Below are 26,989 nucleotides of genomic sequence, written 5' to 3' on the forward strand. Positions count from 1 at the left end.
TTCTGTCTTTCTTTCTTCTGTCTTTCTTTCTTTCTGTCTTTCTTTCTTTCTGTCTTTCTTTCTTTCTGTCTTTCTTTCTTTCTGTCTTTCTTTCTTTCTGTCTTTCTTTCTTTCTGTCTTTTCTTGCTTTCTTTCTTGCTTTCTTTCTTGCTTTCTTTCTCTTTCTTTTTGCTTTCTTTCTTTCTTGCTTTCTTTCTTGCTTTCTTTATTTCTTTCTTGCTTTCTTTCTTGCTTTCTTTATTTCTTGCTTTCTTTCTTGCTTTCTTTATTTCTTGCTTTCTTTCTTTCTTGCTTTTTTTCTTTCTTTCTTTCTTTCAATATATATATATATATATATATATATATATATATATATATATTGTGAAACTACACCATATGAGAACTACGTTCTACTTTCTTGTCAAAATGTGATGATCAAAGTCATCTGTTGTCTTTGAAAAGATGAACATTGACAGTGTCATGCTTCATACATTCTGAGATGACAACGAATGAAACGTGATCCAAGTGAAGTGTGGTCGAATAACTTTCGTAATGCACGACAAACTGGTAAACAGTAGCTTGAGAAGTCTGATGTTATCATTAAAATGTTATGTTATCATTAAAGGAATACTTCTCGGCAAAATCACATACACTACTCACTAATTATCACCAGGATTTTCTTTCAGATTCCCAAGCAAGTATGACTTGTGGACAGCTATGAAAGAATGTGTCAAAACCAATTTCAGTTTCGCTCCAAAGGTCACGAGGAATTCGTCTGCATTGTTATAGACTATCATAAGTGTTCTGCAATCAGTCGTAGTCCATAGTTTATATACCATTTTATCAATCTCACTATCGTGGAGAAAACTACGTATTTGTTCTAGTAGGTCTGGTATGACAGGACAAAAATCACATCTGAAGAAGAAACATTCTTGTAGAAGGGGAGGGGAAGCGACATTATTTTTACAATATAATCTGTGTATGTTCTAATTGGTAATTCATCACAGCGGGTTAAGTCTTTTAATTTGCACCCTCCTAACTTACGTCTTACATTTTCATGAACACAACACAGACAGAATGTTTAATTCGTTTAAGTCAGCACACAATTATTGGAACGCAACTTGCAGAGCCCTGTAAACCCTTACAGAGCTTTGTACATAGGCATTGCAATTCTGCTTTTTAAATTGTTGAAATATGTAATATTTCCAATTTTCTAGAACTAGACGTTTTCGTTTTTGCACTTTTGACTCTGATTCAATCACTGTGAAAATATTATTACTGGTAAACAACGGTCCAATTAGTGACTATTGTAGTGTGCAATAACTTTTTAAATTATTTCAGTTGTAATGAGCTCTCACTTAGAGTCTTACTAGATCTAGGATTGAGATTTGCTAATACATGGTGTTCTTCCGTGTGTTCTAATGTGAAATAGTAGTAATCGCCCCACTTGGCCTAACTCTCGATTATTCAATTTGGGTCCCCATGCACCATAATGAATGAATTAGGGATGCTTTGGCCCGGGATTACGTCACCTATTGAAATTTTGCTTATGCTTATTCAGGGGCCATGCACGATGGTATGAATGAATCAGAGGTACCTTGGCCATGCTATGACGTCATTGAATTGGGAGTATTGGATCAGAGGTCATGATGATTCTTTAAAATTACTAAAAATATGGTCTTGATGATTCATTACGTTATGAAATAGTACAGGTTTACGAATGCTTTCGTTCCCTTTTATGGCATAAAATTTGGAGATTGTTATATCTTTGATGAGATGGACTAACACGGGTGCAAATGAATCTTTAGTTTTACGTCCCACGATTATGCCGGTTAGGCTAAAGGCTCATACAGCAGAGGTGAACGCTCTACCACTGAGCCACCGCACCTTTACTGGTATGAATGAATTAGAGGTAGTTGGTTCGAGCTAATATGTTCGTTTGACGTCACTGAACTTGGATTTTTTAGCTTGGAGCTTATGATGGCTTGTTTCGTTCCCTTTTATGGGTATAAAATTACCAAAAACAAGGTTTGATCTCTTTCTTGATGACCTATTACAGTATGAATTAGTAGACTCCAGTAATAGTATAAATTAGTATTAGTATTAATATGAAACTCGAAAACTTTGGAGTTCCTCCGTGGCTAACCGGTTAGCGTATGCGCCTTTAACGTGGGAGACCAGGGTTCGATTTCCGGAAGAAGCTCATGCGGTTCGGATTGTTATCCCTTTGATGAGATGGACTAACACTGGTGCAAATGAAATCTTTAGTTTTACGTTCCACGATTAGGCTAAAGGAGACGGTGACGATGAGAAAGGAATGAAAGTGTGGGAGAAAATTGGAGCATAATGTTATCCACCACAAAATTACTTTCGCGGTGTTTGAACCATGGACCCCATACAGCAGAGGTGAACGCTCTACCATTGAACCACCACCTCCCTTACTGGTGCGAATGAAGTAGAGGTATTTGGTTTGAGCTAATGTGTTTGTTTGACGTCGGGTGACCCTATTTCACTTTTGGGACCCCCCCTCCACACACACACATGGACCATAACGAATGAGTTAGAGATGTTTTGGCCTGGGATTGCATTACCTATTGAATTTTTGCTTATGTTTACTCAGGGGCAGGGATCACTCAGGACACATAAGATCACATTGATTTACATCAGGAGTTGGGGGAGGGAGGGGAGTATCGCACCTCGTACTCTTTGATGAGTATAAAAAATATTAAAATTTGGACGTTTTTAACTTATCCTATTATCTTTTACGAGACATTTTTGTTATATAATAGAGTACAATGGTTTACTTTTTGGGAGTTATCGTTTCCTTTGGAGTCTTATTACGTTATATGGAGGCATATTTAAAATTATTTCCTTAAATTTGATAAGTACTTTGTGATCCATTTGTTCCGCTTCAGGGGTGAACATGGATACCTTGCAATCGTCCCGAGTTCAATTCTTGGTGCTAGTTTAGGAAATGTTGAATTTAACGTCCCCCCGTGAAAACGATGGTGATGAGAAATGATAGGACGAAACAGGGGAAAACATGTTCCATTTTAGGGGTACAAAATTGCCAAAATATAAACGTAAGCAATACGTTGTACCACGTGTTTGGTCTTTTGGCCCAATTTATCCTCTTGGATGAGGTCCTATTACCTTATATAGTTATATGGGCGAATACAGGGGTTTATTATCTTTCATAAGATATGGGTATATTTGTGCACCCCTTTAAAATTTGGGTGGAGTACTTTGGCCCACACCCTTCAATTTTGGAAATTGCCCAATTTAAACATTTGGTATAATAGTATAGGGCTCTAATATATATTATTATAAATTTGGGTGGTCCACCTCGTTCCTTTTAGGGACACAAAATTACCAAATTTTACTGCAACCACGTATTTGGTATTTTGGCTCATTTTATCACCTTGGATGAGGTCCTATTACCTTATATAGTTATATGGACATATACAGATGTACATTTCCTATTATAAGACATAGGTACGTCTGTGCACCCCTTTAAAATTTGGGAGGAGTACCATAGCCCACCCCTTAAATTTTGGAAATTTTCCAGTTTAAGCATTCGGTATTATACTACTGGACTCTAATATGTATCATGATAAATTTGGGTGGTTCACTTCGTTCCGTTTTAGGGTACAAAATTGCCAAAATATAAACATAAGCAATATGATGTACCACGTGCTTGGTTTTTTGATCCAATTTATCCTCTTGGATGATGACCTATTACCTTATATGGTTATATGGTCATGTATAGGGGTCTATTCCCTATCATAAGACATAGGTACATTTGTGCATCCCTTGAAATTTTTGGGAATGGTACCTTGCCCCACCCCTTAAATTTTATAAATTGCCCAACCACGTGTTTGGTCTTTTTGGCCTAATTTATTCTCTTGGATGATGTCCTATTACATTATATGGTTATATGGTTATATATAGGGGTCTATGCCCTATCATAAGACATAGGTACATTTGTGCACCCCTTTAAAAATTTGGGAGGGGTACCCTGGCCCACCCCTTAAATTTTGGAAATCGCCCAATTTAAACATTTGGTATAATAGTATAGAACCCTAATATAGATTACTATAATACCCCTATGCACTCCTCTTAAGCTTTTTGATAAGAGAGAACCACGATATTTTAAGGTTACCTTCTTGGTCTTGGTGTTAGTTCGTGTAATTTATATCTTAAATAACATTGACGGTTTAGTTAAAATCATCTCAAAATATTTTAGCCAAAATTTTTCAGTGAGTGCAAAGAGGGAATTGTTTCACGGTTAACCGCCAAACGTTATCCGGTTTTTAACTATTCGATTAAAATTTATCGGTTTTTTAACTATTCGATTAACAAATAAACGGTTTTTAACTATTCGATTAAATTTTGAGTCCACTATTTTCCAGTTATTACAAAAGTTCAAGTGAAAATTTGAAACTAAATTTTTTCGAACTCAAATTTTTTCAAATCAAAAATATACCAACTGAAATTTTCGAATTAAAAACATCAAACTAAACTTTTCGAACAAAAAAGTTGAAATCAATACTTTCGAATTATAAACATCGAACTAAAATTTGAAATAAAACTTTTCGAATTCAACTTTTTAAATCAAACAATTTCACACTGAAATATTTAAACTAGAAATTCTAAACTAAAATTTTCGAATCAAAACATTTCAAACCAATTTTAGAACTAGAAAGTTGAAACTAAAATTTTCGAACAAAAAAAAACTGAAATAAAACTTTTCGAATTCAAATTTTTTCAAACCACACAATTTCACACTGAAATTTTTGAACTAGAAATTTTAAACTAAAATTTTCGAAAAATGAAATCAAAATTTTCGAACTAAAACATTTCAGTCCAAATTTTTGAACTAGAAAGTTGAAACTAAAATTTTCGAATTCAAATTTTTGAAACCAATCAGTTTCACACTGAAATTTTTGAACTAGAAATTTTAAGCTAAAATTTTTCGAAAAATGGAATCAAAATTTTCGAACCAAAACATTTCAATCCAAATGTTAGAACTAGAAAGTGGAAACTAAAATTTTTCGAATTAAAAGTTTCAACCTGTTTTCGAACTAAAAAAATTTTTATAACGAAATTTTCAAATCAAATTTTTGGACCTAAAATTTCAAACCAAAATTGTCGAACTGAAAGTTAAAGTTTCGAACAAAAGAAATAATTCGAAATTTTCAAACTTCTTGAAAATATTTAACCATAGCCGTTTACTGATTTTAAAATTTTAATTGTCTTGAAGAAATATTTGGGACTAAGTTTTGAGAGATGAACCGTTTGGTAAGCCATAGCCAGACCGAGACATTGATATTGCTTGAAATGAAGTTTAATCAAGCTTTATTTCATCAGACAGTACTAACTTACGATCCGTTTTAGTGCATTTTTTTGTTTCAGATCAACGGCCAGCCATAATTGGACTTTTTTTTTTTTCGTATCATCATGAAAGCGCGCCAAGCTTGTTCTGGTCATAGCCGCTACGATACGTAAAACTCTGAATCCCTACCACAGAACAACCATAAACGCATATTTCAAGACCTTGAATCGAACCTGGGACCATTTTAAGAAAAGGTTACTTACCACAGCAATTCCCATCTGATGAGATCAATCGACAAAGCCAATCTCTTGAAACAATATTATACTGTAAACTAATCAATTTTCAATTTAAAGAAATGTTGATTTTGCATTTGAAATCACTCAGTTTTGTCACCGGTAAAGAATGCAGCATTTGCAGATTTGTTTTGCGACATCATTCAAAGCTCAGTTTGCTTCGTGTTTTGCAATAGGATTTCTTGAAAACGTGTTTGTGATGTTAGTTTGATTTCTTCCCTGAGATACGATACCAGTCTTGTGCCGTTCTACTATTAAGGATCGCTGTTTCACAACAGTGCGTAAACTTCATTCGTCAGTCTTTCCATGAAACGTTATCGTACAGCTGATGCTGACACTTGCAGAAATCATCTTAACCGACCTTGCCACAGGAAGTCGCATTTGTTTTCATTACGAAATCCAACCATTCAACCTATCTTGAGTTGTACTTTGTTATTACAGGAGAGGGAGAGAGGGAGAGGGAGAGAGAGAGCGGTAGATGTTTAATGTCAACCTGTTCAACATCTTAGCATTTTGTTTTGTTTTGTTCTAAGGAGTACCAAGCATGATTGATTTTAAGGTTTCTTGATCTCATCAGATGGGAATCGCTGTGGTAAGTAACCTTTTCTTAAAATGGTCCCAGGTTCGATTCAAGGTCTTGAAATATGCGTTTATGGTTGTTCTGTGGTAGGGATTCAGAGTTTTACGTAGCGTAGCGGCTATGACCAGAAGAAGCTTGGCGCGCTTTCATGATGATACGAAAAAAAAAAAAAAAGTCTAATTATGGCTGGCCGTTGATCTGAAACAAAAAAATGCACTAAAACGGATCGTAAGTTAGTACTGTCTGATGAAATAAAGCTTGATTAAACTTCATTTCAAGCAATATCAATGTCTCGGTCTGGCTATGGCTTACCAAACGGTTCATCTCTCAAAACTTAGTCCCAAATATTTCTTCAAGACAATTAAAATTTTAAAATCAGTAAACGGCTATGGTTAAATATTTTCAAGAAGTTTGAAAATTTCGAATTATTTCTTTTGTTCGAAACTTTAACTTTCAGTTCGACAATTTTGGTTTGAAATTTTAGGTCCAAAAATTTGATTTGAAAATTTCGTTATAAAAATTTTTTTAGTTCGAAAACAGGTTGAAACTTTTAATTCGAAAAATTTTAGTTTCCACTTTCTAGTTCTAACATTTGGATTGAAATGTTTTGGTTCGAAAATTTTGATTCCATTTTTCGAAAAATTTTAGCTTAAAATTTCTAGTTCAAAAATTTCAGTGTGAAACTGATTGGTTTCAAAAATTTGAATTCGAAAATTTTAGTTTCAACTTTCTAGTTCAAAAATTTGGACTGAAATGTTTTAGTTCGAAAATTTTGATTTCATTTTTCGAAAATTTTAGTTTAAAATTTCTAGTTCAAAAATTTCAGTGTGAAATTGTGTGGTTTGAAAAAATTTGAATTCGAAAAGTTTTATTTCAGTTTTTTTTTGTTCGAAAATTTTAGTTTCAACTTTCTAGTTCTAAAATTGGTTTGAAATGTTTTGATTCGAAAATTTTAGTTTAGAATTTCTAGTTTAAATATTTCAGTGTGAAATTGTTTGATTTAAAAAGTTGAATTCGAAAAGTTTTATTTCAAATGTTAGTTCGATGTTTATAATTCGAAAGTATTGATTTCAACTTTTTTGTTCGAAAAGTTTAGTTTGATGTTTTTAATTCGAAAATTTCAGTTGGTATATTTTTGATTTGAAAAAATTTGAGTTCGAAAAAATTTAGTTTCAAATTTTCACTTGAACTTTTGTAATAACTGGAAAATAGTGGACTCAAAATTTAATCGAATAGTTAAAAACCGTTTATTTGTTAATCGAATAGTTAAAAAACCGATAAATTTTAATCGAATAGTTAAAAACCGGATAACGTTTGGCGGTTAACCGTGAAACAATTCCCTCTTTGCACTCACTGAAAAATTTTGGCTAAAATATTTTGAGATGATTTTAACTAAACCGTCAATGTTATTTAAGATATAAATTACACGAACTAACACCAAGACCAAGAAGGTAACCTTAAAATATCGTGGTTCTCTCTTATCAAAAAGCTTAAGAGGAGTGCATAGGGGTATTATAGTAATCTATATTAGGGTTCTATACTATTATACCAAATGTTTAAATTGGGCGATTTCCAAAATTTAAGGGGTGGGCCAGGGTACCCCTCCCAAATTTTTAAAGGGGTGCACAAATGTACCTATGTCTTATGATAGGGCATAGACCCCTATATATAACCATATAACCATATAATGTAATAGGACATCATCCAAGAGAATAAATTAGGCCAAAAAGACCAAACACGTGGTTGGGCAATTTATAAAATTTAAGGGGTGGGGCAAGGTACCATTCCCAAAAATTTCAAGGGATGCACAAATGTACCTATGTCTTATGATAGGGAATAGACCCCTATACATGACCATATAACCATATAAGGTAATAGGTCATCATCCAAGAGGATAAATTGGATCAAAAAACCAAGCACGTGGTACATCATATTGCTTATGTTTATATTTTGGCAATTTTGTACCCTAAAACGGAACGAAGTGAACCACCCAAATTTATCATGATACATATTAGAGTCCAGTAGTATAATACCGAATGCTTAAACTGGAAAATTTCCAAAATTTAAGGGGTGGGCTATGGTACTCCTCCCAAATTTTAAAGGGGTGCACAGACGTACCTATGTCTTATAATAGGAAATGTACATCTGTATATGTCCATATAACTATATAAGGTAATAGGACCTCATCCAAGGTGATAAAATGAGCCAAAATACCAAATACGTGGTTGCAGTAAAATTTGGTAATTTTGTGTCCCTAAAAGGAACGAGGTGGACCACCCAAATTTATAATAATATATATTAGAGCCCTATACTATTATACCAAATGTTTAAATTGGGCAATTTCCAAAATTGAAGGGTGTGGGCCAAAGTACTCCACCCAAATTTTAAAGGGGTGCACAAATATACCCATATCTTATGAAAGATAATAAACCCCTGTATACGCCCATATAACTATATAAGGTAATAGGACCTCATCCAAGAGGATAAATTGGGCCAAAAGACCAAACACGTGGTACAACGTATTGCTTACGTTTATATTTTGGCAATTTTGTACCCCTAAAAGGGAACATGTTTTCCCCTGTTTCGTCCTATCATTTCTCATCACCATCGTTTTCACGGGGGGACGTTAAATTCAACATTTCCTAAACTAGCACCAAGAATTGAACTCGGGACGATTGCAAGGTATCCATGTTCACCCCTGAAGCGGAACAAATGGATCACAAAGTACTTATCAAATTTAAGGAAATAATTTTAAATATGCCTCCATATAACGTAATAAGACTCCAAAGGAAACGATAACTCCCAAAAAGTAAACCATTGTACTCTATTATATAACAAAAATGTCTCGTAAAAGATAATAGGATAAGTTAAAAACGTCCAAATTTTAATATTTTTTATACTCATCAAAGAGTACGAGGTGCGATACTCCCCTCCCTCCCCCAACTCCTGATGTAAATCAATGTGATCTTATGTGTCCTGAGTGATCCCTGCCCCTGAGTAAACATAAGCAAAAATTTCAATAGGTAATGCAATCCCAGGCCAAAACATCTCTAACTCATTCGTTATGGTCCATGTGTGTGTGTGGAGGGGGGGTCCCAAAAGTGAAATAGGGTCACCCGACGTCAAACAAACACATTAGCTCAAACCAAATACCTCTACTTCATTCGCACCAGTAAGGGAGGTGGTGGTTCAATGGTAGAGCGTTCACCTCTGCTGTATGGGGTCCATGGTTCAAACACCGCGAAAGTAATTTTGTGGTGGATAACATTATGCTCCAATTTTCTCCCACACTTTCATTCCTTTCTCATCGTCACCGTCTCCTTTAGCCTAATCGTGGAACGTAAAACTAAAGATTTCATTTGCACCAGTGTTAGTCCATCTCATCAAAGGGATAACAATCCGAACCGCATGAGCTTCTTCCGGAAATCGAACCCTGGTCTCCCACGTTAAAGGCGCATACGCTAACCGGTTAGCCACGGAGGAACTCCAAAGTTTTCGAGTTTCATATTAATACTAATACTAATTTATACTATTACTGGAGTCTACTAATTCATACTGTAATAGGTCATCAAGAAAGAGATCAAACCTTGTTTTTGGTAATTTTATACCCATAAAAGGGAACGAAACAAGCCATCATAAGCTCCAAGCTAAAAAATCCAAGTTCAGTGACGTCAAACGAACATATTAGCTCGAACCAACTACCTCTAATTCATTCATACCAGTAAAGGTGCGGTGGCTCAGTGGTAGAGCGTTCACCTCTGCTGTATGGGCCTTTAGCCTAACCGGCATAATCGTGGGACGTAAAACTAAAGATTTCATTTGCACCCGTGTTAGTCCATCTCATCAAAGATATAACAATCTCCAAATTTTATGCCATAAAAGGGAACGAAAGCATTCGTAAACCTGTACTATTTCATAACGTAATGAATCATCAAGACCATATTTTTAGTAATTTTAAAGAATCATCATGACCTCTGATCCAGTACTCCCAATTCAATGACGTCATAGCATGGCCAAGGTACCTCTGATTCATTCATACCATCGTGCATGGCCCCTGAATAAGCATAAGCAAAATTTCAATAGGTGACGTAATCCCGGGCCAAAGCATCCCTAATTCATTCATTATGGTGCATGGGGACCCAAATTGAATAATCGAGAGTTAGGCCAAGTGGGGCGATTACTACTGAAATCATGACCAATTTATCAGACATTGTTTAAAGATTCTCACGTGGTGGATCAACACTGTAAGAGTTTCTTAGAATATATATATAATCCACTGGTCGATATCTAAGCTTTTCCTTCGTGACTTGTAATGTTACACCAAATCATGACCGGTTAGCCAGACATTTTTACAAGATTCTCACAATCTGGAACACTGTAAGAGCTTCGTAGAACTTCATATATTTTTTCTGCTTTCTTTCTTTCTTTTTTTCTCCCCTTCATAATGTAATGTTCAATATCTAATCTTTTTCGTTTCATAGGAGATACACCTAGGAAAACTGTCATGCATCATTCAGGCTTGTCAAGACTCTATCTCTGTGAGTCCATATTTCATTCAGCACCCCTATTTGTGAATTCCCTGCACCTGATGACTCCGGTTCTTCTGCCACTGCTGCTGTTTTAGTTATTCATAATACGCTTCGCATTTCTGACAGCAATTTTCTGCAACTACTACATATCTTCTTTTCTGCTGTTATATTTGACCAATTTTGAAGTGGAGCAAAATTAAGAAGGATGTGTAGAAAATGACTGGAAAGCTTTATTCATTTGGTTTGCAATGATGGTTGAATTTTTGGTGTACTTTAACTAGGGAAAAAGTTTCGATCATTTGTAATTGTGCTGGCATCATTTTTTACGTTGATTTCGCATTTGAATTTTAGACTGTTTTCAAAATAAAATCCTGACAATTGAAAGAATTACTTGTCTTCTGATATGCGTCCTTCATGCTAAATTTCATGAAAGTCCTAAATGGTGCCCTCAAGCAGGTATCCCAAATATGTCCTTTCATGACCAATTGTAATTTTCATTTAGAGCTAAGTTTAGAGTGTTACATCAGCTGAAAGACTCGTTATGGTTTATTCCTTCTTATTCCAGGCACAGCTATAAATACAATAACTGCAGGAATAAAATGAAATATGCACTGAGAAAATATGCAATATTTCATAAAAATCTTCATACATTTGTTATTGAACAAAAACAAAGCAAAAGTGCAATTTATTTAACCGCACGAAAGAAAGAAACACTAAGCTTTGTGGTTCCTTGGCACTCAAGAAATGCACGGGATTTGTTACGACAGTAGCACGCCCTCACGTCGTGTTAAATGAACAAACTGTAGTTCAATAACCTTCAATCGAATGCAAAGAGTCCGTATATGCAATGAATTATATCACGAGAATATATTTCCAGTTAGTTAATATATCAGAGTGTGCGTAGAATTCGCTAAATGTAATTACGTAATATCTCGAATACTCAGAAATTATTGCTTAAGCATAACATTTTAATAAGTGAAACTTTATTTTATTAACGAAAGTGTATTTGATAATTAACAGTAATTTCTTGTATGTTAATTGCTTGTATGTTTAATATATTTTTTAATTTTAAATGTTCAATATTTTTTTTATGGAATTGATATTAATTATATAATTCACGGATTAAATATTATCTTTATACCTTTAGGAGCATCTCCCAGAATTATGGATTCATTTCCAAGAGAAAGGTGTGGAGGCTCATATGTATGGATCACAATGGTTCTTGACGCTTTTTACTGCAAAGTTTCCACTATATTTTGTGTTTCATATCCTAGATGTCTTCCTTCTCCAAGGAATTGATACGCTGTTTCAAGTGGCAATTGCCTTACTCACTGTAAGTAATTCGGTGTTCGGTTTAAAATATAAACTTCGTTTGTAGTAGTCAAATGCATTATTAAACTTAAAATTAGATTCCCAAATTAAATACTTACTTTGAACTTTGTTTTGGAGGACTTGATGCTTGTTGTTTCCTGAACTACGCGACAAATAGGAAGGAAAATGAAATCATATCCTCCTACTTACAATAGTTTTTTTTTTCTTTGTTGTTGATTTTACATTCATTTGTGTACGTTTTGAAAATGTAATATTTTTGTTGTTGAAGCCGGAAAAACTAATTTAAATCTGTAATCAATCAATCGAGATGTTCTAACGAATCATTAGAACACAACAATTGAAACTCTTTGTGACTATCATTTGTTAAAACCATTTGGTATCCCAGATGCTGCTTACATACAATCCTTCATGTATTGATGTTTTTTAGGAATTATTTCGTACCCAGACATGTTCTATCGGATTCCCTCGTGATCGTGGTGCACATGCTCCCTGCTTTTTTGCACAGATAAAGGAAAAAATGTAACATGTTAATATGTACACCTGTAGCCCGTTGGCTGTGATCGCTACACGTAAAATAGTACCTGAGTAATACTATGTTTGGTTCCACAAAACAACGGAAAAGACGGAGCGGTGAATCTTTCAACATTTTCTAACGGTTTTCTCAAAAATGACTCAGCCAATTTTGTTCATATTTCGTAAGCAAATGAAGAATATACAGAGGAAATAAATAAGAGTCCATTTTTGATTTAAGTATTTTTGTGTTAGACATTAGGTAAAGAATGTCTTGAAAGCTGTGTAAAAAATGCGAAGAGATGAGAGTGCGGAGATATCGATACTTGGAATAGAGTTTTCTCATAAAGAAATACTCATCTTTCAACTTACAAACCCTATTTCCTCGAAAGTGCGATTTTTGGACTCATCTTTTCCCTCTGTACTTCTCAAGTGTTCCATTAATAACCTGACAATATGACACTACTCATTTGTCCTGAAAAACTCCATAAGTTATAGTTTATTGTCTGGAATGAGTTATTTTCGAATGATTTCCTCGAAACAACTTTGGCAAATTTGTTCATATTTAGTAAATAAATGCTTCATTAATAACCTGATTATGTGAAATAACTCATCTGTCATGAATAGATCCAGAAAGGTTAGAGATTTTTTTTTTTCTCAGACTATTTGCTGGAAAAATTCAGTTGGTTCTGTTCACATTTCATAATTAAATATTCCATTAATAATTTGACAATATCGAATGTCCCATTGCTCCTTAAAAGAAGAATCCAGATTTAGCAGCTTATATTTGGGGTTAAGTGTTTCGAACAATTTTCTCAAACATGACTGAAGCAGTTTATTCATATTTCGTAAATAAAAGATTCACTAATAACCTGACTATATGACATAAGTCATTTATGCGGAAAAAATGCACAGAGGTTTTTTTTTCTTTCTTTCTTTCTTCAATTCTCTCAAAAATCATTCAGGTGATTGTGACAGTTGCTATTGCGACCCAATTAATTAGTAAATAATTTGTTAGTATATCCTTTAGTGCATATTTTGAAACATATATATATTTTTTAATGAAGAATCTGTATTTCTGATTTTCTTCAAAACATGTATTTTTTATTTTTCCAACGGTATCCAGCCTCTCAGCGGTAAATGAGACACCTGAGTAACGGAAGTCTTTGAAAGTCTTTATTCACCACGACCACCCACAGCCAGTGGACACACTCAAGTTCTATTGTAAAGCTAGACAGTTTGTCTAGAAAGAGAATCTTCACAATAGCTCTCGTAAAAAAAGAGATATATTCGCAAGCACATGATAAAACCGAAGGAACCACACCGGCACGATATTGCAAGCTAGAAGTCCATTAGCACATTTTAACATTTTAGGAAGAAAGAAAGGACAACGCACAAACAACAATCTATTTTGGCAATTTTAAAATTTTAAAACTGGAATTGGGAGAACATACGTTTATATACCGGTATATATATATATATATATATATATATATATATATAATAAGAAAGACGGTGGCAAGATACTCAAAGAAAGGGCAGTTAAGTTTGAGAAGTGACACCGAGAACACGTATTCAGAACTCTCTCACACACACACATATTTTTATTCATCATTTTTATCGTGTTGAGCAACCATATACAATGAAGTGCTAAACACCTAGCAGTGCCGCAACGAGTTCATTCATAAAAACACTGATAAAGTTTAATCAAATTCCGAACGTTCTCCCAACTATACTCTATTTTGCATTTATATCGACTTATAACGGAGTGCAACGAAAATTTGATTTGTGATTGTGACCAATTGTGATAATTGTGACCAACATATATACAGATACATCATTTGTTAATCAGTTTATCAGTCGGATTCACCAATATTGGACTTCTATAATCACTTTGACCGAGACAACATATGAAGAGACGCCTAGATACGAGGAGGAACTTGGATGCTACAGTCCGATGATGACATCCTAAAGATCCAGAGAGAGCCAAAGGCCTAAGGAGGAGAGAGAGAGATCGGCGGGTGACCATACACATCTCGGAAGTCGAACGGGATGCTGCAGTCACATGAACACAGGAACTTGAGTGTTGCAAGTGGTCGACCAGTGGTGAATAAAAGTGGTACATACTATCGAAAAGTAAGCCACATGGGAATCTACTGGAAGGTAGGACAAAACGTTTATATTAATTTTTCAATTTGTAACCTGTTGCCAAATTACCGTGGACGATCCCATCCTCTGGACTCGGCCAAATTCGTCAATATATCGAAACGAGAATTGAATCGTAGTAATCCGGCCTTGAAGGACTGAACAGTTATCTTTTATTATTTTTTTTTTAAGAAACTATAACTGAAAACGATATTTTAAAATGTATTTGTGATTAACTTTTGTCATTTTAACCATTTATATTCACACAGCTAATTAGTGTTAGATTCCGAGAATTATTTCCTTATATTCTAGATGTTAGTGCTGTTTGCTCATTTAAAGATATAATATGTAGAAAATTTTGTGACAGTATATAAGTTAGGTTATTGCACGACGAGATTAATGTGTCAGAAAAACATTACTATGCAAGTATTAATTGAGTGAATGATCTTTACGTTTTTAATGTATTTCTAACAAAAGATTTTTTTTATTTACCAAGTACATACCCAGAAAGCTCGTAATTGTCAGTTAGAAGACGAATGTAATCTGTTGGCTAGATATAGGTATTTTTACTTGTATTGACAGGGTGTACCTAAATTGAAAGACATAGAGTATAATTCTTGCCATAAGCAGGTAAATAGAGAAAAGTATCATTAGAACAAAATTAACCCGTAAATAAACAACTTAAAAAAAAAAAAAAAAGATATCTGTCTGCGCAAACGCCGCACAGACATCTTCATAATTATGAAGTAAAATATTGCGCAAAGTAAAATAAACAAATATAAGGTACCGACGTTTAGAAAGAAATATTGGCCAAGTTAAGTATAAACTCTGATATCTATATATGTGTTCTAGTAATCATTGTGTATATATCATGTGACTATCTAGTATATGTGTCCAAGTATATATGATTGTTTGTTTTTATATTACAAGGTATTTTTCTTATTATTGGATATTATTATTATCTTAGATCTCTACACATGTGTTGAGAATTTTCAATTGAAAGTAGACAGTTAAAGTCAAATCAGTGCACTGCTCATATCAGAACTTTCACTATCTTTTCGTCTTTAATTAATGTAAATAATAGTCATGTCTTGCTAGCATTCAAAATCATCGAATTTTCCCACCCTCGCCAATTACCTATTTCTCAAGCATAGTTTTTTTTTTTTTTTTTTTTTTTTTTTTTTTTTTTTTTTTTTACTTTCTCCTTCTGTGGTTGATGAATAAAATAGTGTCTTCTGGACTAAATATATTACACACAAAGGGTTATATCTAAAAGATGCAACAATTTTAATTCCTTAGCGAAGTGATGGCCAGTACAGCTGTTTCCCAATAAAACTACAATAGTGATTTTATTTCACCCATGCAGCGAGTGAATATCCTTTGTAAATATGTTCTAATTAACTACGCACCTATTTTCCTAGCACTCTGGAGTACCGTATGGGGAAAATAGGATTATAAAATCTATGTTATTATTTCCATACGCCCTTATATATTTGGGATCAATATATGCTTACTAGGCTTACAGATACGTGGTTCGAGCCTCATGCGGTGTAAATCAGTCTTTCATGGATCAACGCATGTAAATTCAACTTACTGTTCATTAGGCATGTTATCACTTGCCAAGGCGGAGAATAAATATGCAAAAGCAATTTGCATATTCATAAATAATATTTGGCGAACCCGAACACAATTGTAACGTAATAATCTAAGTAATTTCAAAAGCAAAACTGGAAATCAAACTTATCTTGTCATAAATTTGATTCCCCCTGCATTACAAATTCCGCTCCCGAACTAGGACTCGGAACACCGTTACATGATTTTGTTCATATGTAACTAATAATCTTACAATACGATTTAAGGAATTTCTCTTGAATAAATTCTAAGTTTACTATTGGGACAAGTTTATTTTTGGACAATTTTCTCAAAAATAACTCACTTGATTTTCCGCTTCTTTCTCTTGAAGACGAAAGTTAAAATCAAAGGAACCACACCACTTCTGTCGAAAACTGTGCTGTTCTCCCACTAATTTGTTCCAAGCTGCGATATAACAAATTTCAAATAGTAATCACTCTTCCCTCGCAACTTTTCCTTGCTCTTTTAGAAAATATGCTTTTCCAGTTTTCTCGAAAGTTAGAAAATATGCGACAAGAAAATACCGTCAAAAGGAAGAGACCTTTGCACAAATAAATACTATTTTTGTTTTATTTGATTTGTTTTGGATACAGAAGGTGTCTTCCTCTCGTTTTGTTGAGCGCGAGAAAGAGCAGAAAAGAAAATAATGGAGAAGGAAGCTGAATTTGGAAACAAAGGCTGTGTGACGAAAATAGGGCGGGAGAAAGAGAGACGGAGGTTATTGCTAGACGAAATTAACATCCAAACCGTAGTTTCTCCCAGCTACTGTGTTAATTGAATCTGAAATTAACATGTACGTACAAAACACACACACATCTTGTTCTTCTAAGCAAAAGGGGAATGAGAAGGAAGAGGAAAGTGACGATTAAATATTGCTTTTCTCTGACATCCTCTAAATATTTTTAAATTAAAAGTTTATATAGAATGTACATAAATTTTCAAAGAAAAAATTTCAAAATAAAAATTTTAGGAAAGAAATAATTGCCTAGAAAATTCAGGAAAATTTACCAACTGTGATAAAAAGAAACAAAATTTTCTCTTTTCTGATTTTTTTCTTAAAAACTAATTTATTCTATACAAAAGATTATAAAAATAATCAGTTTTGTACCACTATTCCATATTAGTTTGCAGGTATTACACTAGTCGACAAAAAATACGTTTCCTCTGGCACACGGAAGAAAATACCTGATTCTAATAGAACTTTTCACGTAGAATTCGAATCTGCAATCAGTTTTTCTCCTTCACCCTCAGTTTTCCCGTGACAGGAATTTTCGGGAAATTTCCCCTCAATTTTTTTTTTAATACCCGTAGCTCGGGTACCCTTAGATATATAAACACACAAATTACATTGTATGTTAGCTTGAATTATACTTAGTAAGCCCTCTAAGTTTCATAAGAATCGCATTATTCTTTCTAGAGAAATAAACATATTTATATAAAAATACGCTATGTGTACTGTTCATTTTACCATATTCATTAGTGCAGATAAAATCACATATAACTTTCACGAAAATTATAATATAAGCACGGTTTATACCTCATTGGATTTAAAATAAAACATATTTTCAATTATGTATACACCGTGTCACCATTTTTTGTATGAGGGAACTTTTAGAGGAATTTTGTGGGAAATTCCCTCCAAAAAGTAGTTTATAAGTTTTTTTGTCTCAACTTGCTATTTGTATATAGTGATACAGAAACAGGAACTGCACTAAAACATAATTTTATGTCTACTTAATGCCTCAAATACGTAATCCTCATTTGCCGTAAGATGAGCAGGAGGTACTGGTACAGGTAATTCTGCACTGTGTGGAGCTGGCCTAATTATTGATAGCAAATTAGGGTACTGTACTGTGTGCTTAGATTTACTGGTTATTCCTTTTATCTGTATCATACAAAAGTAGCAGTCTGAAGAATGATCTTTTGGTTCCCTCCAGATCATCGGTACTGCGAAGTTCATGTTTCGTTCACCATTTGCCCACCCAGTCAGACGTTTCACGCAAGTACAACAAATGTAGTGAGGAGCCTAATTCTTATCTTGGTCTCCTACACAGCAACCAAAATATAACTGATACCACTTCCTCACAAGTGAAATAAAACATCGACGTTGCGATTTAAATGTCAGCTCCCCACATACATAACAGAAATTGTCCGGGTGATTTACACACTTCCTCGGCATCTTGTATCCTGTAAGGTGTCACACACACATACACACACGAATCTACACTCCATCACTCATAAAGCAGCACAAACGTAATCTAACTCAGTGCTTCACCACACAACACAATCTATTCGAACTTCACAATGCACAAACACTTCAACTTACACGCGGCCACATCTAAAACACGTCCAGCTTAGACCCTCACTCAACGCTACTAACAGTCATCAGGCTACGTGAATCATCAATGTTTTTATGCATTGTTGCCAGATCAAAATATTAAAAAGTGACTTATTTTCCACAGAAAGCATGCGTGTATTTGTGCTTATATTTGAGTATGCATCTATGTGCCGACAATAATACGTCAACATTAGATTTTTGTGTTTGGTAAAAGTCTTGCATAGTATATTCTTTATTACCTATAAATAGACACAATAGTTTATATCTCTAGGCAGAATAATGCGATTCACATGAAATTAACATTATTTATTAAGTAGACATAAAACTATGTTTTAGTGCAGTTCCTGTTTCTGTATCACTATATACAAATAGCAAGTTGAGACAAAAGATCTTATAAACTACTTTTTGGAGGTAATTTCCCACAAAATCCCTCTAGAAATTCCCTCATACAAAAAATGGTGACACGGTGTATACATCATTGAAAATATGTTTTAATTAAAATCCAATGAGGTATAAACCGTACTTATATTGTAATTTTCGTGGAAGTTATATGTGATTTTATCTGCACTAATGAATATGGTAAAATTGAACATTACATATAGCATATTTTTAAATGAATATGTATATTTCTCTAGAAAGAATAATGCGATTCTTATGAAGCTCAGAGGGCTTACTAAGTATAAATCAAGCTAACATACAATACAATTTGTGTTTATATATCTAAGGGTACCCGAGCTACAGGTACAAAAATTGAAAAAAAAATGAGGGAAGATTTCTCGAAAATATCTCTGTCATGGGAGAACTGAGGGTGGTGGAGAAAAACTGATTGCAGATTCGAATTCTACGTGAAAAGTTCTATTAGAATCAGGTATTTTTATCTCTGTGCCAATATCTTGTTGACTAGTGTTATTACAAAATTAGAAATAAACTTGAAACATAAAACCATAACAATGCAAAAATTAAAATTATACCACAATAATTACATAATGGAAAACACTCTGCATTCTGTTATTGCAAGTTTTCAAAAGGTGTGAAATCAAATTAAATTTCTGTTCTTATTAGAGAACAAACACCTTCCTAATAAATTCAAGACGTCTTGCACCCCAAGCACAACTAGTTTCAGTAGTAATTGGAGTGAAAACAAAATTTTAGAGAAAATTGTTGTATTTTCTTTCCTTTGCAACTTTTCTGCGATTAGCAGCAGCTCCAGCGTTCATTACAAATAGAGGGAGACTTGATATGTATTAGCACACGTAAAGACCTATGTAAAAATGTTATTAACTCCTCTTTTATTAGTATTATGCACAATTCGTAACGTACATATATTTTTTTTCTTTTTTCATCATTTATTTCTGAAGATTTTAGTTTACACTTTTGGTTTAAAAATCTTTTTCGATCAAGTAGAGCTCTTTCGTGGGTTTCCAAACTTATTTTTTTTTATATATATATATATAAAAAAAGAAGAATTTTTTCTCTCTTAATATTTTAAACTTTTGTTTTCAGTTAATCGAACTTTCCTGGCTAACAATTCATTGTCCGTTACAAGTTACAAGTTTTCGGAATTCCTTTTCCCGACGAGTCACTTTTACTGTCTTATGTAATGAACAAACTTATGTACAATTCCAGTTTGTCATTGCTTGAATTTTGCAAATATAATTTGTTGTATCCGGGTTTGTAACAAAGAAGAAGTAACCTACTTTTTCAGTTGAATTCGATTTTCAATGGTACATGTATTTTCTTTTCGTTAAAAAAAAAAAAAAAAAAGGAAGGTTAGCAGTAAAAAGTTGATTCTTTCGCTAAATAGAGGGAAAGTAATAAAGTTTGTAGAATACATCGTTCGAATATTGGAATACAATTTTAAAAAGAAACTCCCAGTTTGTTTCAAAGAAAATGGCTTTTAATGGTCTTTTCTCTCTTTTTTGGAGAGAGAGAGAGAGACTGTACCGTTATAAAAGTCTTCCCCTCTTCACTGAATATGATGTCAAAATTCCCGTTATGCTTAGCGTGCAATATGCAATGTTGTTAGTTTGTAGACAAAGGCTACGTCTTTTGTTAGCATGCAATTATGTCTTTCTAACGTCTTTCTTTCCTCCACAGTAAAATCAGTGTCATAATATAATTGTCGGACTGTGTATAGAGAGCTTGGAGCTCGGACTTGTTTATTCCGTAACATCAACCATTGCACTAACCTATAATTATAATCTTTACGAAAGGCAAACTGGACAATAGAAATTATGTTAATAATAATAATAATTTTTTTTATTGGTAATCAGGAAATTACAGACTAATAGTCCATTTACAATTCCGAAGAATAGTAAATAAATAACAAAAAAATCAATCGTACAACAGTATTTAAAAAAAAAAAAAAACATAACAAAAATTACAATCAGGTTATAAAAGAAAAAGCTATGCACGGGCAATAATGAGATAAATAGAAACAGTGTAATTAAAACATGCAAAAAAAAAAAAGTTATAACAAGTGGTAAGTTATAAACTTTCTTTGAATAGAAATAGTTGTTGGCATTTGACAAACATTTATATATCGGTGCATCACTAAAATTAGGATTATATTTGAAAATAGTATTGCCATATTGGGGACACCAAGATAACAACCTCAATTAACAGTAATTTGCCAGTCATAATATTATGGAGTAGTTTGATGTCGAATAAAGTTCTTCGTTCAGATAGTTTTATTAGACCAAGGAGGTGACTAATTTAATGATGAATTTCCTCTGATAAAAATTTAAATTACCATTTTAACCATGAGAGAAACAAATTATGAACTACTTCGATATCCTTTTGAAAGTACTGTTCTCCTTTATTCCAAATACTAGTTCAATTTACTAATATTTGGAATAAAGGAGCACAGTACTTTCAAAAGGATATCGAAGTAGTTCATAATTTGTTTCTCTCATGGTTAAAATGGAAATTTAAATTTTTATCAGAGAAAATTCATCATTAAATTAGTCACCTCCTTGGTCTAATAAAACTATCTGAACGAAGAACTTTATTTCAAGGTGATTTCTTACGTTAGCATAGTATAAAAGTAAGCAGGTTTTTAAAGAGGAAAAATCTTTAGAAATTCATTTTATGATTCCTAAGTTTCTTCTAGCTTTAGAAACTATGCATTCCAGATGTTTATTAAACAACAGTTTGGCATCAAAAGTAACACCGATCCTTAATAGAGACAAGCTTTTTGACCGAAACATTATCAACGGCATAGTTTCAATAAACAGGATTAGTTTTTGAAGTAAAAGATACAGAACACATTTTATTAAGATTCAGTGGTAACGCATTGATCTTTGACAAAGTGACAATGGTATTAATATTATTTTGTAATTTAACACAATCACAAACATTATTAATGGCACGATAAATCTTCAGATCGTCAGCATACATAAGAAATTGAAAATTAATATTTTCTTTAAAATCATTCAAAAACAAGAGAAACAGAAGTGGACCTAAATTGGAACTCTGGGAACACCAGAAAAAAACAAATCTTCTACAACTTAAATATGAGATAAACCATTTAATAAAAGTTGGTGATAGGTCATATGAATTAAGCCCGTTGATTAATATATCATGAGGAAGTTTGTCGAACACTTTAGTAAAATCAAAGTATATTACATCTAGTTGTCCTTGGGTTTTTACAGGAGGAATAATATCATACATAAAGCTTGTTAAATTAGACAAGGTAGATTTATTTTTCATGAAGCTATGCTGTTGATCCATTATTTCAGGAGAAGCATGGTTGTAGAGATAATTATATACAAATTTATCAAAAATTTTAGGTAATGTTCCCATAATAGGTATTGGTCTATAATCCGTATAATCTTTTCCACCAATCTTAGGGATAGGAGAAACAATAACAGTTTTCCAACTTTCAGGATAGGTAGAGGTTTGTATACTCCAACTAAATAATGACGCAAGAATAGGGGCTATAATGTACGTAATTCCTATAATTATAGAAGTTGGTATACCATCAATTCCACAAGAAGATTTGACTTTCAGTCCTTTAATTATACTAATAACCTGCTCAACAGTAAAACTAGGAAGAAACTTAATATTTCCAAAATTAAATGAAAATTCTGTTTCATCATAAGACGAACGTCTTTGGTAAATACATTCAAAGAACTTAGCCCATGCATTAACAAGTTTATTAGCGTCATCTACATATTCATTATCAATCATAATACCTGGGGAAGATTTGGAACGATTATTATGCTTATTTACAAAACCCCAGAATTTATGAAGATTTTCTGTTAAAGAATGTTTAATGCCAGAAACATACACTTTCTTATCCATATGAAGGTTGTATTTAACTTGCCTTCTATAGTTTGCAAAAATAGTATAATCATCATCAGCTTTAGTGTTTTTTAAATATTTTTAATACGCTTTTTCTTTAGCCTTAATTAAGGAAATAAGATCTTTGGAATACCATAAAGGAAAATTCCTGATTTTTGGGTGTATACTTGGGAATATTATTATTCATACTGATTTTAGTTACATTCTCTACAGCATCAACAGGAAGGTTAACATTCTCAGCTAACAAGATATTAGTCCAATCTGCATCCGCTAATTCGTGATTCTCTAGAGGCTAGATAATCACCTCTATGAAAGGAATATCTTGGTAAATAACAAATATCCTTGGAACATTCTTATTAAATGTAGTAACCTCAGTGGAATAATGAATGATATGAATCGGGATTGACAATAGGCAAAACATCTTTAGTTGCAGCAACATTAAAATTCGATATAACTAAATCTAAATTTGATACATTAAAAAACAACATTTAAATTATAATCGTCCAGAAATGAAAATAATATTCTGGCCTTGCATTTGGCATAATACTGTATGCCTGGAAGGAAATCCATATTGGCCCAATCAGTCTTTGGAATATTATAATCACTAATAATAATGTCATAATTCACAGATTTAATTTTAATAAAAAATATTATTTGAAAAGTTCTCATTAACAATAGGAAGCAAATTAGGGCGAAAGTAGGTACACAATAATAATAAGTTCTTACCAGTTCTATTAACAATTTCAAATAAAATACCTTCTTTAAAAATCTCAAGCTCAGTTCTTCGTATAACTGTGACAGCTTCGTTCTTCGGTATGTGCTATTGACAACTATATCATTAGCACAGTCTGGTACAGAAGAGAAAAACTGTTCATGTTTGGTCCTAAGACCACGCACGTTCAGATACCAAAGTTGGGTAGTAAGTATTCTTGGGTTGCATCTGCATTTGAACTTAAGGCATTTTGACCATTGCAGTCGGCAAATACTTTTAATTTACCGTAAAAAAGGGCCAATAAGGATACCTCTAGGTGAGATTTCTGGGACGTTATTACGCATACGAATCATATTTGGTTTTCAATTTATGCCACCTTAAGTGTTCAAGTGTTCTTTTAGTATATCTTCAACATCAGTAACGGAGGCAGATGTACTGAATCTAGTTACAAATAGAGCTTTTTTCCTCATACTAGACACCAAATTTGTTTTATTATTATTACAGCCAATATTCAGTTTACGCGTAGTCCTTTTAACGTCTCTTCCCAAGTTCTGATTAACAACTATAGTATTTTTTTTATCATTAATTTTCTTTTTATTCCTTGATACAACTTCTTTCCATAATCCCTCACTTCCCTCTTCAATATCTTTATTATTATCTAACTCAAGTTCATGCGAACCATTATCAATCTTTGACTGAGATGTATGGTTAATCGTATCATGAGACACATTTAAGGTTTTACCTGATGCTAATTCTGCATTCTTTACAGCAGCTATGATAATCTGCTTGTCTCCAAGAAGAGCTCTAAGTTCCTTATTTTTCTCTCTTAGACTGGCTATTTCAGATTTCAAGACTTGAAGAAAAGTATTTCATATTAACAAAAGAAAATTCGATTTGTTTTTTAATTGTTACCAAAGATATTGTTTCATCCTTTTGAGGCTTATTTTGATTACCAAGTTGAAGTACCAATGAGTTTTGGTTACCAACAGTCTGTGAACTACTGTCCTGATTGCTAAGACTTGATGTCTCAGATCTATTTAAGTTCAAACTTTTCTGAATTTCACATTTTGTACATTTAAAATTCATTTATAATACTTCATCTTTTCCTTCCCCCAAATTTTCTAAGCATTTCAAGTAAGATTTCCCAGAACAAACACTGCATTCGACAACTCTTTGTCTACCATAAATTGGGGCATTACAAATAAGACAGTTACCTGATGCCGGCATGCTTAAATGAAACTCAAGTAACTAAAATACAAGCTAAAAGAAAGTAAACACATTCTCTCCACTCTAGCTCAAATAGAAAAGGATAATCAACGAACTGAAGAAGAAGAAAAGGAAATCGCTTCTGGACACTGCCAGAGCATCATTAAAATAATGAACACCACACGACCCTTCCAAATCAGACAGAGCCAGGACAAGATTGAAAGTATCCATGATTAGCCACCACGAGCCCTTCAGCAACATACAATCACTGTTATAGAAACAGCAACCGGTTGACTAACTCTCGCAGTGTTATTAGCCCCATCAACTAAGAAGAAGGGAGAGCTGTCCACAGATGTAAGGAGGCAGATAGAAATGTTGAAAAATTTTAACTGTATAATAATAATAATAATAATAATAATAATAATAATAATAATAATAATAATAATAATAATAACTTCGTTACTCACGTGTGCCTAATTAGTTACATAGATTTGCGAAACAGCATCTGAGTTTGAGTCTAAGTTTTTAAATTATTTTAAACCATTCGTACCGATACGAATGTGAAGCCAAACAAATGGACTTCATAAACAGTTTCCTTATGAATAATTCCTTGGTATATTTCCTGCAGCCTGTAATTCTAGTTTCTCTCACTCTCAGGACCCATGTTTGAATAAGACAATGAATAATAATAATAATAATAATAATAATAATAATAATAATAATAATAATAATAATAATAATAATAATAATAATAATAATAATAATAATAATATACAGTAAAGTACGTGTGCTGTGTGTAATATGTTTCATGTGCGTAATGAGATCTTAATACGTTCATATTTTGAAAGAATATTTTTGGTTTGCTTTGAGTATGTAGAAAGACAGGCTCCCTGAAATGGCTTGGGATCACGTAAACAGCTTGCTACCTACAGTACTGGGGGCCACCTAATAATATCTTCGACACATCTGGTAATAGGTAATCATAAGGTTATTCGACGATCTTCTTTCTCAATTATAGCAGCCTTGTTGATGTTCTCTTCCCAAGAGCAGATGACAAAGTTGCAGGTCCACCTTTCTTTGAAATTCATTACCTTTTGTATTTGAAGATTGCAAGAGCTTGTCCGAGCTGTTATGTGTGACAAAGTAGCTTTTTCATTGACCTTTTGAAACACTGTTAAACCCACAGCTGCCGTTTATTCCGAGAAAAACAAAACTTAACGTTAACGTTATTCCTCCCTGATGACCTTCGTTTTCCTCATATTCTGGTCACCGCATGTATCCAATCACACATCTTTCCAAGGCACAGTTCTGTAACGAAAGAAGTGTAAATTTTATTATTGATTTATTTCCGCTTAGGCTACACATACCGTAGGATATGAAACTAATTTTCTACAAGAAGTATGGTATCACATATACACATATGATCTTCCTTTATTTAAGATCCCTTAAATAAATCAATTTAATCCCTTAAGTAAATTTTATTGTTGAAAGTAGTAACTCATGCATTCTTTTCTAAGCCAGTGTTAGAATATAAACATTGACACTTTCGAAATGTATGAAGGTACGAACACGTTCATCTCATTACTACTCTACTCTCATTACTAATTACTACTTGGAAACAAGTTATAACAAACACGAATGTATTCATAAATATAACTAAACATATATATTTTGTCTCTTCTTCCAGATGTGCAGAAAAGAATTACTCCTGTTGGATTTTGAAGGAATTCTAAAATACTTCCGCGTTTCTCTGCCAAAAAAATGTAGAAACGAAGAAGTAGCAAAACAGCTAATGAAACTTGCGTGTAATGTTAAGGTGAAAAAACTAAAAAAGTATGAGAATGAATTCATAGCACTAAAAGGTACGTGTTGTATGCATGTGTAATGATTTTTTAAAGTAATTAAGAAATCGGTGTGTATTGCTGTTCTTGATTTAGTGATGTAACACAAAATCGTGTAATTGGAAAAATTGATAGGATTAACAGTGGGACTTGCGATGTGCTGATCACACATGTTTCCCAAGTAAAAATAACCATCTGATTTCCTAAACCATTTCGGGGCGTCTGCTGTGGAGTTTTAGGATTAATTCTTTA

The 26,989-nt window shown here is 33.2% G+C and overlaps 1 protein-coding gene across 6 annotated transcripts in view; it reads left to right on the top strand.

The window, feature by feature from the left end:
• The window catches only part of GAPcenA (GTPase activating protein and centrosome-associated), a 772,500-nt gene that overhangs the window by 557,632 nt on the left and 187,879 nt on the right, over window positions 1-26,989 (top strand). For all 6 annotated transcript variants that reach the window (XM_081765583.1, XM_081765580.1, XM_081765582.1 and 3 more), the window contains 2 exons: window positions 11,864-12,049; window positions 26,584-26,758. In XM_081765583.1, coding sequence (XP_081621709.1) covers window positions 11,864-12,049; window positions 26,584-26,758 — 361 coding nt within the window. The remainder of the gene's footprint in view (window positions 1-11,863; window positions 12,050-26,583; window positions 26,759-26,989) is intronic.

This window comes from Thermobia domestica, chromosome 7 (genome assembly GCF_964235325.1).
Source record: "Thermobia domestica chromosome 7, izTheDome1.hap1.1, whole genome shotgun sequence".
NCBI classification, from domain to species: Eukaryota; Metazoa; Arthropoda; class Insecta; order Zygentoma; family Lepismatidae; genus Thermobia; species Thermobia domestica.